At 38.2% G+C, this 16,560-nt stretch overlaps 1 protein-coding gene across 7 annotated transcripts in view; it reads right to left on the bottom strand.

The window, feature by feature from the left end:
• Nucleotides 1-16,560, bottom strand: part of ESRRG (estrogen related receptor gamma) — a 710,000-nt gene that overhangs the window by 241,841 nt on the left and 451,599 nt on the right. Inside the window, exon 1 of one of the 7 annotated variants that reach the window (XM_045298140.1) lies at nt 8,196-8,349. The exons of 5 other annotated variants lie outside the window; for them this stretch is intronic. In XM_045298140.1, coding sequence (XP_045154075.1) covers nt 8,196-8,251 — 56 coding nt within the window. In that variant the 5' untranslated portion in view covers nt 8,252-8,349. Of the gene's footprint in view, nt 1-8,195; nt 8,350-16,560 lie in introns of those variants that run through there. One more of the 7 variants, XM_004699898.2, reaches the window with a different exon arrangement.

Consider the following 16,560-nt stretch of genomic DNA (forward strand, 5'->3'; position numbering starts at 1 on the left):
CTCCAAGAAGAGAGCGAGCCTTCCCGAGACATGCAGAAGAACAATAAGATGAAGTAGCGAAGGGGGCAGGCAGAGCCTTTCAGCCGAAGGCTGCTTTTTCGTCTGTGACACTGGTTCCATGAATGGGAAGGCAGGTTTCATTCAAGTCGGTGAATGACAGTGACGCTTCTGTCACCTCTCAGCACCCAAACCAACTGTGTGCAGACACTTTCTTACAGGAAAAGGCTGTGGCTCTCATCTGCCCTCTATATCTTTTTTCCTTGGTCATGAAGTTGACTAAGGATACAATATTGCTCCTCAATGATTAATTAGTTTAGTAGCTGTGAGAAAAAATGTGCTAGAATATTCCTTCAGTTATGGAAGAATGAGTACAGTGTACCATAATCATCTTACATTTTTGGAGAAGGAGATGTGCTACCGGAATTTTGAATTATGTAGGGCAAAGAACAATCTAATGGAAAACCCCACATCAGGATTATTCCCCTTTAAATAGTTCCCTCGGTCTCTATGTCCTTTCATGTTATCTGGCATTTTTGCCAATTCTGAGTATAATTTTAGATTTCTGTTTAATATGATTTTACTATATTTTTCAGAGGCAAATAAATCCTTATAAATATTGTTACATATTAACCGCTTTAAAAGTACACCTTTTAAAATGTGTTAACTCACATTGTACTAAAAGAGTAAATACATTTAAATGATGACTTCTTTGTTTTTATTCTCAAAAGCCATTAAAACATTAGGAAACTCTTCCTGGAATAAAGGGAAAAGGAGTTGGCACATACAAAGACATTCTGAGCATAGAGAGAGAAATAATTTAAGGTGTTTCTGCCAATTTTCTGTGCATAAGTCCTCAATTTACTCCTTTTTTAATTTCAGCTTTTACATAATGAATAAGACAAAAGAAGCCTAAGATAACCCCCCCATCAAAACTGAATGCAAATTGTAATAAAAAGAAATGTCTCCTATCAAAAGTCGCCTGCATATAACTTCTAACTCTCCACTTCAGGCTTCGCCGACTTCACACATAAGATGAACTTACGTTCATCATTTCAGAGATTTCCCCCACTTTTATTCTGCTTTCTTTTTAAGGTAGAAGGAAGATTTGAATGACGTTAAGTTGGGCAGTTTTTAAAAACCTCTTTAGTCTCTGTGCCATCTGGATTCCTCTGGTTAAGACTTTTCCAGAGACTCCAGCAAGCAAGCTGGTTTCATTACACTTATGCCAGCCATCAATCTCTGATATGATAGGAGAATTTATTGGTAGCTTCCTTCCCTTTTATTTAGTATCATCTTAACCAACTGTTTGCAGGGAAGGTGTATGATGAAGCAAAGTTCAATCGACACATCTGTGATATGCCTGCCAGCCCTCAGTTGGCCCAATATTAATTTGCTTTCTTAGGCTAGGTATGTGTTGCCAGAGCATATTATACATGGTGTGTACTTCCAATGAAAATGATGAGAAGTGCATATGTAATTTTTTCTCTCTCTCTGTGATAGGAAAAGGCACAAACGACTCTAGAGGCAAAGGCCACTTTTATAATTAACATAGAAACTTACTTTAAAGTTCTTTTTTACAATGTAATCTCTTTAGGTGGGCACCCCAGGAGTTTAACACCTTAACAAAGATTGAATAGGTTTTAAATGTTAAAAGCTAGTGTTTCAAATCATTATATTGCGTGTAAGGATTCCTTCTAGCCATAGGTTGTGTTTCTGACAGGTAGTGTTGCATGCCATGCATCCACATTCAAATGCTCATGCAGCTCCATGTCAGTATTTCAAAAGGCGTCCATCTAACTGACCAATGAGAAGCCAATATCTTTCAAATTGTACCTTCTCTCTCATTGTTTTGTCTTAATGAACTCCCTTCCAGATGAATGTGCATTGTCAAAAATAAAAGGTGCTTTAAGAATTGAAGAAATCATAACATAAAAAGAAAGTTTCCTCCAAGCCTTTAAATATATATATTTAAATATATATATATATATACAATATACAATATATGTATATTGTACATATACATATATATATAAATATATAAAGGAGGGAAGGGGAGACAGAAGGAATATGTATGATATGTTAGTGTACACATATGTAGCCAACATACCCACACAATGAAAATGTCAATTTAATGGCTTTGGGTGTTTGATTTAAAAATGCATTTGAGAAATACTGTTCAAATAAGAAAGAAACATTTGCTATTTCTGGGGAAGGGAGGGGTTGGGCAGGAAAAATGTGTTTGCTGAAATTTGAATGGAAATTACTTTTATTATCAGAGATTCCTTAACCTAGGTCCAAAATAAACTTGAAACAAGAATAAACGACCAGGTAAATCCTGCACAGGGCAAAAAGCTGTGGCTCCCAGCCCTCAGAATTCAAGGGGCTAACTTTGATCTGATGGATCGGCATACACAAGCAGTTAACAAGGCTTCACTGTTCAAACTGCAAGCACGTACATTTTGTTGAAATGTTCCACAAACAAATGAGGATAAAAAATTCATTTTTAGAGATTTAAACAATAGGAATTAGAACAGGAATTGGAATACCTTTTCCCTTTCATCATTCAGCTTTAGTAATAAAAATCACAGGACTAAATTTACTTCTTAGAGTATGATTAAATTAATTCTGAAATCTATGAAGTACTTACTGGGAAAAAATCTATTTATTGCTTTTAGCACCGCACCCCCCCCACAAAAAAATGAAATCAAATTATATATTTATGTAGTACAGATAAATGAAATTCTTATTTTCATTGATTTGAAAGCTATCATGCTTTACATTAAGTGATATTTGTCAGGTACAACTGTGTAAGAGAACAGAGCCAAGGACTGATTCAAATTGTTTCTTGGATATAGGCCTGAACCATTAAATTATACATTTGATAGTAGTATTTGTTTCTTATTTTACAGATTTAGTTATGATTGCCAGATATTTAATATATGAGTGACAATAAAATAATTAATCTTTTCTGTCAGTGACAAATTTACTTATCAGGTTACCTGTTACCTGTCTATGGTATAGTAGTTAAACCTATTAAGCTCAAAAACAGACCCTGTTAGATATCTGAAATATGAATTCCAGGTTAAAATCATGCTTGGCAAAGGATTAACAAGAAAAATATTTGAGATTCATTTTACTATAAGCTTGGACATGAACATGCTTAACAGTATACCTACAGTCTACCTATATACCTCTTCATATATATGCATATTTCACATGCACACCACACACACACACACAGGCACACACCTACCTATCAACTGCTGCTCTGGATTTTTAAGTCTCATGTGTGTATTGATTTATTTGAACCTATATAGATGATGTATATCAATATACCCGTGACTATGAGAATCATCAACGGCAAAACGTACAAAATGTAATAAGGAGATGTCGATCGGCAGAGAAGCATGGTGTCATCCCTGTACTATCAAATATACATATAAGTATGATTTGAGAAAGAGAGGCTAAATATTTCACTGTCAGAATGTAGAGAATTGCAATTCATTTCTATCTCATGTGCTTTAGGACAATGACAATTTAATACAAGGCCAGTGGATGTAAAAGAGATAAAAACTGAAGAAACTGGGCCAGTGTAATCACAGATTTTCTCCAGAGGGCTGGCCAGAGCTGGAGCTCATATGCACTTATAACAGATCACCACTACATTGTTTCTTCCATGAATGTGCTATGAAGCAAAATTCCTAGCAGAGCTTATCCGCCGCAATGACTTTAAACTTCCAATGAGATACTTCAAACACTCTCCTCCTCCCATTTCAAAATGCTTGCTTGCTAGGCAAAGCTAAAAAGTTTATTTCCTCTTAATTGGTTTAATAGAAATCATAGCTATTCACTGATACTTGAATGACAAAGTATTGCCATCAGCACAGGTTTTTAATTCCCTTTAAGGAATAATAGTACAAGCAAAACCTTCAGTGCTTAACCCCACTTTATCAGTAACACAAGTGTTTTGTTGTTGTTGTTTAGTAATTATGCTAAAACAAACGTGGAGGAATTTTTCACAAGTGAATCCAGATTTGAGATTGGGCTTTAGCCTACCTTCAAAAGGAATGGTGTCCCCTTTGTCTGTAGTTCTTGCAGGAGTGAGGTATTGTGAAAGTGTTGTTAAGAATCATAGAGAAGTCACCTGCCCTCTTTGATGAATAGCCCTATGTATCTAAAATTAATTGCAAAAGTATGGCCCAGCTAATGAGACGGTCCTCATCGTTTCTCAGCACAGGAGGCTCAAGATTTTTTTCCCCTGCTGGCTCAATGTTTTACAAAAATGCCTAAAGTGTTCTTAACTAAGTAAAAACATGATTAAAAGAACTCAAAGACATTGATTATTATAAATTCTAACATATAGAAAATGTGGAGCTAAAATTTATCTCCTGCTCTTTTTCTTTTTAAAGCCATAATACCTTTTTTGGTTTTTACTTTGAAAAGCACAACAAATCTCTCCACCTGCTTTTTCTATTAGCATTTTTAAAAAGCTGAATTACAATGACCATTCTTCATAAAATAGCCAACCTATTTTATAGGTCAGATTAAATCAAAGAAATATATCAGAGGCTGTCAATATAGAACTAAAAGCAAAAATAAAGCAAAATAACAATAACAAAACACAATACCTTATTGGGGGTAAAAACACCAGAAAAAAATGATCACCCATGCAAGAGAATTAATGGATATCCACAAGGGCTTTCCTAATAACATGGGTTAATTACCGCTGCAACACACTAGGCTCAGTAAATAAAGCAGCAGTGTCATAAACACATTAAGACAAGAAACCATCTCTGTAAGAGGAACCCGCCAACATCATCCCCCTTGCCGCTGTCCAAGAAAAGGAAATCTGTTTTCCAACCTTTTCTGTAAAAAGAGGATTTTTCAAACGCTATCACTAAACAGGTAGAGGGTAATATATACATCGACCCTGATACAAAGAGGGAATATGTAACATGGGGTTGCCCCTCTTTGGCTCACTACCCCTAGCCAGTCTTTATGCCAGTAACTTAGAGATACTTTTTTGTGCTTGCACTTCAAAGAGAAAAATCCTACATCGCACAATGTCTGTATGTCGCCGGCTGGTTATCTCAGCTACATAGATTGTTTAGGACATGACAATTGCTACTCAATTTTGAAGGGAGGGAAAAAAAAAGAATGAATCGGTTCCCTTTAGTGATGTGAGGGGCAAGGTTATGAGACTGCAGCTCAGGAGCAGTCTCCCCTAACGGCAGCTGGTTGTCACTTCCAGCAATTTACAAAGGAAGCAGTTGAAAACCCCACCTACCCCATCTACCTTTAAGACTGCCGGTATTTTCAAAAGATCTACTGAGAAGATCTACAGGAAAACAAGTCATATGAGCTCTGAGTCAGGACTGTAAGTATTTCTTCTTAGAAGAATCAACTGAAAGTCTCCGTCCATCGTTCTCAAATATTATTCCTTAAAACATGCCTTAAAAACAAAAACGCAAACACTCTGATTCAGGCTTTTACTGTTGTTGATAATGTGTACACATTTTTCTTCCTTGCCTATTTTTATCCCAAGCTATTTGACATTACTTTTAGAGAGTTGCATTTCCATTTATTTTTGCGTTTAATAACCAGAGATGGGGCAGACTAGAAATCAAAAGCCCGAAACAGAAAGAGTACAAAATAAAACTTGCATAGCGCCAAGACCAGATTTCTAAAACACAAATCTGTTCAATGTCTGGATTTGAGCGATCAGGCTGAAATTTACTAAACTCTTCTCTCCTGTCTTGCCTGTTTTGGAGTGTTTCAATTGCCTTTCCTTCTTCCAACAGCTGTGACAACTGTTAAAACAGTCAGTAAAATTAAGTCCGCTCTATAATCCGGTAGTCAATGTTACATTTTAATCAGAGGTTGAAAGGGATTCGTGTGCTGAGCACACTCATTTAGAATGATTAGACTGACACATATGTCAAAATGAGCAGATATATTATTTTCATCTATTTATGCTACAGCTATTATTGCTAGTCAATGTGAAATAGGCTTTCGAGTATTATGTTCTTGAACGTGCTGGCACCATCCCGAAAAAATTAATTTTTATAAAACATCATTCCAGGTTAATATTTTACACCTTCCTAATGTGGTCCACAAATTTTGCCAGTCTTTTAAACAGCCACCAAAGCAGCAACTGTCCATGTTTGCCACTGAAACTGCATAACTCTGGTTTCATTTCTATGTATACACACACGTGACGGGGTTTAACCCAGTACAATTACTATGAATATTAATAGCATGTATAAAGTCTGTGCTTTATTAATTGAGACAGAGAGGCAGATGCGTTGCTTAGCATTAGATCTTTCTGTCTGTCCAGTGAACCACGTAACCATCAAAACTGCAGCCAGACAATAAATCTGATTTTTTTTAAATGACTTTTAATTGAGCCCAAAAGAAAGCTAGTTTGAATCTTGCGCCAAAGCCAAAAGCACATGTGCCCTGGATTCATTTAAATGTATCTACTTTAAGAGGCTTCTCTAAACTAATTATTCAAATTAGTTATAAGAACTTAAATTCAAGGAAACTACTCTAAACCAAGGCCTCTGGAGGATTGTAAAAGTTTGTCTTGTTTATTTATTTACCAGCGAAAGTTCAAAATCTGGCTGAGCTCGGATAAAGCATTGTTCCTGATAATGAGGGCCTTTTAAACTCTGCCAGTTCTTCAACCTGGTGCACCAGCCTGCAAATTAAAATTGAGTGGAGTCTTACCTTTATTTATCTTTCATTTTTATTTTCACACATCTCAGGTTCTCTCTTCCCTTGAGTGTTTCAAACCGAGGCAAGTACGGATGTTCCCCTCTCAGTTCCTTTTAAGTCCTATTTCTTGGCTGATATCCTATGTGCGTGCCTGTGTGCGTGTGTGTGTGTGTGTGTGTGTGTGTGTGTGTGTGTGTATACACACACAAGCAGTCACTGAGATTGCAAGTCACTTTTCATCTCTTCCTTAATTACAAAAACAATGCAAAATGCAGTCATTAAGGACAGCTAGTGGACAGTCCCCTATAATGCACTGCCTCATCTCTTGAGTTTTATATCTTCTACACAATCTACAGAGAGAAACGTTTGCCAAGAGCACTCTTTGCAGAATTATAACAGTTGGTACTACTATAATGTGAAAGGGGAGCAATAAAACTGACTCAACAGAAAGAGAGGAACCAGCGACAGCTCCCTCCCTTGACACACTAGCATTTTATCTTAACAGTGGATTGAAATTAAGTTTATGACCTACTCATTTACACAAGAATGCATCATGTACTTCTTCAAGCCCCCACCCACTACTCTCCCAACCTTTAGCGATCTAAATGTGTATTTCCCAGGGCATAAAGATGTTCATAAATACGAATTAAACTGCCTGTAAGAACCAAAGTACTATTCTATCTTTCCTGGACACGAAACATGAACCAAACCCACACTCTCAGAATTGCCTATTTAAGGGGAAATTTTCAAAAGTCAATACTTTTTTTTTTTTGAGTCTTTTTCCCCCCTCCCTTAAATATTTATAGTGTGTGAAAAATCTCATGTTACTTAATGGACTGGTTTTCCAGTTAAGTGCTGACTTAACGCTAACCATGCAAATAACATTATTCTAGCCCTGAATTGCACAGGGCTAGTTTTTAAATTGTTCTCTGAAGGAGAATTAGTAAATGTGCAATTTTGCCTCAAACTCCGCACGGCAAGAAATGACAGGGAGCTAGAAATATCTGTCAAACGGCAAATACATAAGAGGCACTCCATAGTATAAATCATTTTGAATATTGTATTTTAAAACATCTTTCCTTGGGAAAAATGGGTCCCAGTAAAAGATGCATTTTAACAGTTCACTAAGCATTTGTGCCGAGTGCCTATTCTTAGCACCTGAATAAGAAGTGACTGTCACATAGCTGTTTTACTGACACCAAGCTTTGCGCCTCAAAGGTAACATTGTAGTCAGAGAACAATCCTCGACTTACTGAATTAGGAGATCACCCTCGGCACAAAAGGCACAAGACAGACACTAACAAGCACTCGCCACACAAAATAGCCAGGGCAGTACCTGAATCCGTGCACCGAGACATACATTCTGTCCAGCCGCGCACACGCACCCACCCCGCCCCCACCCCCAACAAACACACAGACACACACCGAGTTTAAAAAGGAAAGGAAGGGGGGTTTAAAAAAAAAAAAAAGATACCTACTCTTCCTCGTAGTGCAGGGAAAAAGATTCTGGAAGGCAAAGTTCTACCGAATCCATGTGCGACCGGCAACCATTATTTGCGCACCCCAGCTATAAATCAAAGTTTCCTTGACAGAGCTCAGTGCAATTAACACAAATGTTCTCCTCGTGACAAGCCTATAGGCACAGCCAGTTGGGACCAAAGCTCTCACCCTCTCCTAATCAAGGACTTAAAGCTGCGATTGGAGCTCATTAATATGAAGTAGGGCTTTACATATGCAATCCCACTGGCCCAGTCGCGCCGCCGATTGGGGGGCCGCCGCCCAATCAGGAGGGAGGCGACGCGGGGAGGCCGCGCCCGCGAGCGGAGCCGGCAGGTAGGCGCTGTGCTGGGCCGGCGGCGCGAGCCCGGCGAGATTGACACGCTCCCTGTGCCTCAACTGGCTGCTGGCTTCTCCCTTTTTTCCTGACGACCAAAAAAAGAAAGAAACATAACTTACTTCACTCTCTAAGCACTGGGGAAGTCAGTGCCGGGTTGCTGAGATCTGTTTTGCCTTGAAAAAGAAGAACTCACGCAGACTCTCAGTTAATTTGAGAATTTGGGAAAGGATTCTGCAGAAGGTAGAGAATTAAGTTGGTCCTACCACCGTTGTCTGTATTTTACTACACGCTGGGGCTGTATTCCTACTTGGTGATGTATTTGCTCATTTGTTTGTCATCATGTCTCTTCCTGCATTTTTTTTTTTCTTTCCTGAGAGAGGCTGGACATTTAGAGATCTTAATTGCTCCTGCGTAGGAACTGGGCTTATCATATGAGGTGGCATGCACTTTTTTTATACCAGTACAGAAGAGGAAATAGTGTATCCAAACAATTCAGGAGCATGCCCGTGTGAATTATTTGTCTACATATTTCTCTACCTGCTTCTGTTTCTCCATCTAGATATAGAGTGCATGGATTTTTAAAAACAGGTAAACAACCACAGGACAAAACAGCTTTTCCAGTTTCGGGGGTGTTAGACTAAGGGCTATAGGGTAAATAGTGTATAGAATTCATCTCAATTAATTTTAATACAATAAAGACTGCATTTGGAAGGGTAAGCAGTACTGAACACTGCAATAAAAGTCTTCGTGATTACACGTTTATTTCAATATATGAGTCTAATCTGGGAGCCAGCTACAAAGAAAGCGACAGCATCCAGCTTTATCCATATGTGCCACGCCGTGTAACACCCTACGTGCTTTACACAATTGATCCCCAAACACTTCATAAATCGTATAGTCCGGTCATCAGAAAAACTAGTTTCAAACAGATAATAACTTATAAAACTAAGATTTTTCAATGCAAAGCACTAAAAATAAACTATATAACTGTGTTTTTCCTCCTACAATAACATAGCTTTATATTGATACACCCAAATATTTCCTTAGGGTCTAATTTAAACTAATATTATTTTTGGATACTGTCAAATGTACATTGGAATAGAGGGCAGCTATTTATGGCAAAAAGATAACTACTACCTTATGGAGAGTGGATGATCCTCGATTTTGATATAATTCCACTCTCCAGCTCCCTACCTTTGGCATCTTAATCCCTACATGATATAAATAGCATGCTTGTCCAGATCAAATGAGTTCAGATAGCCAGGGTGTGTTAAATTCACTAAATCAGAAAGCTAAACTCAACATACCCTTTTCAAATTTTCTAGATCTTAAAAAGAAAAGCAACAATACTAAAACAGAACAGCCACATTAAAATTCAGCATACAAAAATGACAGATTTTGTTCCCACCCCCATCCCCACCCCCCCTAGAGAAGAAAGCAATTTTCCTGCCATGTATTTTACCACATGATATGGGTCTGAGTCCTTATATTCATGGTCTAAATCCATGCAAGTTTCTAGATCAGAACACACATAGCAAAAACTGTGGCTGAGAATACTGTATAAAAGCAGGTAGTAAAAGCTTAATTACCAGTAGCATTATGCTGTCTATATTGTTAAATGTGAACTCTGCAATTAAGATGTAAATTTGGTTGTGAGCAGTGAATTAAAAGAGCTTTGAGATGTAGAAGAAAATCTAAGCATTCTGGCAGACACGGAGGGGAGGAGGGATGATTCTATTCAATCTAAAATGAGACATGTAATCTTTTTTAAAATTAAGAAATAAATAAAAAGGGCATATTGAAAAAGAAACACCATTTTTCTAAAATGTAAGAAAATAATTATGGCACTAATACAGCCTTAGAAAGACAGAAACCCCTGTCTTGTTCATATGATTGCTATATTGCTTTCTAAATAAAACTGAAATTATCAAGGTTATTAATAGATTCCATTGTGCACATTTTCTAATGATAGCACCCCTTTGTTGGCTATCCCCCCAAAGATTAAAAAGAAGGAAAAGTTTCCTTCTTATTTTATCTGGGGGCATTTCTTTAAAAAAAAATGTATATGTGTAAATATATGTATATATACACACACATGCATACATATATAATTTATCTTAATGTCCTCAGCACATCTTTCTACACTAAATGCATTCAGACTGCACCTGTGCAGGCGCTTGTACAGTATTCAGTTCCTCCGCATTATCATGCTGTGACAGATCCTGTTTGCTCCTCCTTTGAAATGGCTTTTTAAAGACAAGATTTGTAGTCAATTATTTACCGATGGCCCTTAAGTCACCACATTTCCTAGGAGTTTTCTATTTTGCAGAATTTTCTTATTTCCCTTTCGGTACTTAGTTTCCCTTGTAATGAACCATTTGGTTCCTTCTCTGTATATTTTGAAACCTATTAAATTCATATTTGTGTATAAGTCCCACTAGCCCCCGCCCCCACGCCCAGGGTTGCTGTATTTACAGAGAAACATGTACAAACATACATTTTGTAGTCCCCACTGGTTTTTCCCTATCCGTAATTCACCTGACAAAGGTGCAGTGCTCCCGGAGCCAGTTGCTTTCTGAATGACCAGAAGCGTTGTAGGTTTGTAGGGCTGCGAACTTTTCCCTGGGGATCAAAATGTCACCTCTACAAGTCAAGGTCCTAAGATTACACCTACTGTCTTAAATCCAGTTTAGCCCATTTAAATTTCAAAACAATCTCTACTGCACTCAACTTCCGGGAGAGCTTCCAGACCATTGTAGACATCCGCAACTCAGTCCTCTCAGGACCCTTCCCTGGTCACAGGGAGTTTTCTTCTTTGAAGGAGAAAGGAGTTGATAATCACAGCACACCAATCCACCACAAGTAATATTGAGCTTGAACGTGTAAGAATCTCAATTACAATTTGGGGGCCGAGGGGGACTGGGGAGGGATACCAAACAAACAACAAACTAGATAAAAAACCTAGAATAAACACATATTGCTAATCAGTCTATACACTTCACAATCTTACCACAAGGAGTCTACCGAAAGCAGGAAAAAACTGAATCACACAAAAGAAAATTCTTATGACTGTGTTCACAAAGACTATTAGCAAATGAATGTCAGTCTACCCATCAGGTCCTCACTCGGTGCCTAATTTCCAGCCTTGCTTTCTGAAACAATACTGCCACAAATACCCAAACAACTTTATGATCAGGCCCCCAGTGGACTCACAGGTATGCAAGCAGAGGACAGACTTCATTTCTATTAGAAAGAATCAGAATGGGAAGAAGTAACAGTCAAGTGGGGAAAAAAAACAACCCAAACTGAGGTAGATGTCCATTTATTTTATATACCAGATAATACATTGTCTTGTTTTAGTCAAAATCATTTCCCTAAAGAGTCTAACCATGAATTCTACAAAGTCAGGAGAAACACTTTCTCTCACAATGTCAGCATGTTAAAAGGTTTTTTTTTTTGGTTTGACTGAAAAGTAAGAGAACTGATCAGGATTAAACTGCTCCCAGTTGTCAAACTATTGTGGAAGCATAGTTTGATGTCATCCTTCACATGCACCGTTCCTTAAATATTTAAAACCAAACAAGGGAGCGCAAGTTTCGGGTTTTTCAAATCACCTTGAAAGTTATGTTCCCAGAAAAATGTGTGAAATGCTCTTTAACTTTCGGAATTATTTTCCCTGCATCTTTGCTGTCTTGTGTTAAAAAAAAAAACTACTTCAGGAGAAACCCCTCCGTGAGCATCCCTGGGACCAGGACTTTGAATGCAACAGCCAGGCCTGGCCACTGGGATCCCTTCTGCCTGCTAGTGAGCTGGGTGGGTGTAAACAAGTTGCTTCACTCATCTGTTCCCTATTTCCTCATCTCTTCACTGGGATTTCTATTGTGCTACCCACCTGCATAGCAACACACCTTTTCCACTGAGAACACACAAACTTCTCTCGGAGTCAGTATGATTACTTTGTTCTCTATTACCACCAAACCTCTATCAATTCATCATACCTCATTTTCTGTTGCCTTTCATTTCTAGGGCGCAGGCTTTGATATTTAAATTATTGTCTCCATTGGCAAGAAGCAATTATTTCTACAGAAAGTGATCACTTCCACAGAGGCACTAATAAAAATCTTCCCTTGTGACAAACCTCTTCTTCTATAAACCCATCCCATTCCCACATTATAGAACCCATATGAAGAAGGGAAAAAAAAAAAAAAAGCCCATTCTCTGGGGAGCAATTGCCTCATCTCCACAACACATCAAACTTTTTCTTCCCAAGTATATTTGTGAAAATGAGAAAGAGGATTCAGAATCAGAGAAAGACAGAAAAACTAATCAAGGTGGTTCACTTTCTGTTTAATTAATTTGAGTTTATTTCACTTTCATTTTGTCAAGCTAATAATAGACATGGTAGGATGTCAGTAAAAATTAAATTATAAACTAGAGTAGCTTCAATAGGAAAACTGACTTTAGTTAAGTTGTATTTCCAACATTCTTCTCCTGGTTTTAAAAAAAAAAAAGCAAGCACATTTTATAGTGTGATACCAGCTTTCTACAATCTGCCTGGCATGTATTTACAGAGCCATAGTTAACATTTTGAAGATTATACATTAATAAATGAGTTGCAGTTATATTCTTTCCTGAATGTTAAGCACTAGGAGCTAAATGCAAAAAAACATTCAAGGTCAATGTCCCGTTTTAGACCTTTAAAGGCAGCTGTAATATTATGATAATCAAGCTGAAAATATTCCTATAGAAAGAGTAAATTAGCCTTTTCACTTGAAAAATGATTATAATAAACAATAAACCTAAGAGAGGACAAAATTCCTATTTTTAAAAGTCATAAATTGTTGACTCAATCATGTGTGTGATAGTGTTGTCCAAAGTAAAATGTAATTTAACTCTGGGGGGAGGGGTTTGTGTAGGACCTGGAAGAGGGAAATTGAGACAGAAGGCGAGTCTATTGGAACAAATATTATAGACTTCAGAATAAGCATTGCCCATTTTAACCACTCCATTCAACATACGAATATTTGAGGTTCACACTGTGTATATCCATGAAACACCACACAAGCACAGAGAGGTGTTTTTGCCTTGGTGGCTATGGATATCCAATATTGTTTCAAGGTTTTCTTTTTCTATTGCTTCCATTAACTACTCTATCCAAATTTTCAAAGAGCCACTGAGAAAAAGAAAAAAGAAAGTGAGATATTTAACATCTGGTGTCTGTACAAACATGCTGAAAGAGGTTATTACTCTATTTTTTGATGTTAGGGCTCTCTACACATTTCTAAGGTTCTTTTAAAAAATAATAAATGAATATGATAAAAATCTGCTCACTCCAACCCCGGCAAATTAATTAGAGGTGTATGTGTACTGGTGTGCGTGTGTGTGTGTGTGTGTGTGTGTGTGTGTGTGTGTGTGAGAGAGAGAGAGATGATGATGATGATGCACAGAAGCCTATGGAGGACCTCTAGCAAACAAACCAGTCACCATAGAATTATATAACTAATGAGGACCCCATGTGGGGGGAGAGAGGGTATAAGTAGTTCACCAGGCCTTTCTTCCAAGAGACCTCTGTGTAAGTGTGAGCCACCTGCCTTTGAGTAGAAGTTGAGCACTTAGCCATTTGCTTTCCCAGGCAGAGATTCCTGGACTTCCATCACTTCCTCAGTTATTAAATGGGAATAACAATAAGAACTGCTTTATAGAATTGTTATAGGAATGCAATGACTCAAATCAATTTAGTGAGATGACTGGCTCTATGGGGAACCATGTGACCCAGTGGGCTGAGGACAGTCTGGTTTATGCCCTTTGTCCTAGCCTAATAATTTATAGTATTCCCTCCTTTCACTCTCAAGAGTATAGTTCATTCATTTTCTTGTCATCCTTTACAGAGTGAGTATTCCATAAACGTTAAACCACAATATTTTAAAATCTCACTAACAGATAGAAGGGGCAGGAGAGAATGGTATTGCCAGTTCATTTGGCTTTCATCATGATACTAAGTATAAAGGAGAAAGTCAAGTATAAGCAGGGCCCCAGTGAAAATGCACAACACTTCGAACTTAGGACACGCTTGCTAGGGTGTCTCATACACCTTGGGTCAATGTAATAGGAGAGAAAATTCAGGATGTCACCAGTAAAGCAGGGAGAAATTGAGGAAGGCATGCTTGAGAAAGTCAACTGATTGTGTGGGCTGTCCAGAGCATTCTATTGACTATTCTTTACCAGAGCCGAGGGCAACATTTGTTTATACCGCTTTTCTATTCTGTAAGGCAGCTCTGCACATCCCTCTACCCCTAGCAGTTTGGTCTAGAATACAGCTAATTTTACTAGCATCCCACACTCAATCTCATCCACCAGGGATACCTTTGATCAGATACCCCATGAACTCAATTTCGTCATGTGGCTTACTCTTGTTACACTGAATGGCTACTAATCTGTGGCAGTGGGGACAGATGTCTAAACAGTAGAGGAATTACAAGAAGAGAATACTTTTAAAGATTATGAGTCCTATTTGATTACTTGCAGGTAAGAAGAATGAGGCTGGGTAGTTAAGATCCCTAAACCAAGGTTACACACCTAAGTCATAAGAAAGCGCATGTTAGAAAAGATTAGATCTTCTCTTTCCAGTGCTTAGTTAGCAATAAGCTATTAGTGTTAATCTCACGGCTGTTGACAATATACCAGGACCCAGAAACTCCATCAGACTCTGGAGCCCTCTGAGGACAAAAATCCCTAAGTCAGAAGCAAAGGACATCAGATTTCAAGAAGTAAATCCCCAGCTGTATACCAAAACAGCTTTTCCAAAACAGCTTGGAAAGATGAAAGAGACACAAGTACATCAGACTGAAATGGGGTCGGATTGGTAAAGAGACGGTCGCTCTCTTTAACTACGCAGTTGTCCTTTTATGCATACACACTTGATGATTTCTTTTAGGGATTTGATTTTTCTTAAATAGCTATTCATTTCCTCCCCTGGCTTCCCCATCCCCCCAACCCCAACTATCATCTGTGGAGCTGAGCCAGGTCTGCCTGCAGCCCCAGGAATGGAACGCGATAAATAGCCCTGTAAATGCTATAGGAACACAATAAATAGGTCTTGAATGAGTGAATGAATTAATGAACTAATGGCCAATGCTATTATTCAGTTTAGGGAAGGCTGCCAAATTTCACAAGATGATAGCTTCAAATTATGAAGAGCATATCAGGGAACATTTAAAAGACAGGGTAATTAAAACAATAAATAAAGGTGAGTGAGGAGGGAGGGGGTTGTTACTAGAAAGACAAGAGAAGGAAGATAGGATGAAAAGACAGGTCTGCCGACACTAAGGGCCTCGCTCACATGCACGCCCTTAGGATTGCATCTCCGAGCAGGTAGAAAAAAAGGAGCAATGTGGAATGATGCCACTCTTACTAACTTCCCATTTCTCTACGTTTTCTAAAATATTGGGTATTGATTTAAATTTTAACTACCGGAATGGAAACATTTCTGCATTTAATCTGACCATTTAGAAAATGATGATACCAAATATGTTTTGACAACAAACCCTTGCTTGAACAGCATCACTAAATGGCTCTTGTACGGAACATCAGCATCTTGAGATTATGCACTCTATAATCTCCATTCCATAAAGGCTTCCTTGGTTAGATTTAGGGAAGAGCCCTGGTAGCATAGCGGGTTACAAATTGGGCTGTTAAACTAAAGGCAGGAGTTTGAACCCACCAGAAACTCCATGGGGGCAAGAGGAGACTGTCTCCTCCCATAGATTGACAACCTTGAGAACTGGCCAAGGGGCGTTCTACTCTCAACTCTGAGTCAGAATCACCACAATGGCAGTGAATGAGTGAAGGATCTCAGAGCTCCTGTGTCTGTAAGACTATGTTGGAGCAATCTGGGCCACTTCTAAGAAGGAAGTCCAAATTTCAGTTACTGGAAGGAAAAGAATGGAATTTACTGGCTCAGCAAGACACAGATCTTGCCTGCAGGCCACAGTCTATCTTTCTCTATT

This window comes from Echinops telfairi, unplaced genomic scaffold, assembly GCF_000313985.2.
Source record: "Echinops telfairi isolate 266 unplaced genomic scaffold, ASM31398v2 ScPeMD7_7424;HRSCAF=8462, whole genome shotgun sequence".
In the NCBI taxonomy this organism is placed as follows: Eukaryota; Metazoa; Chordata; class Mammalia; order Afrosoricida; family Tenrecidae; genus Echinops; species Echinops telfairi.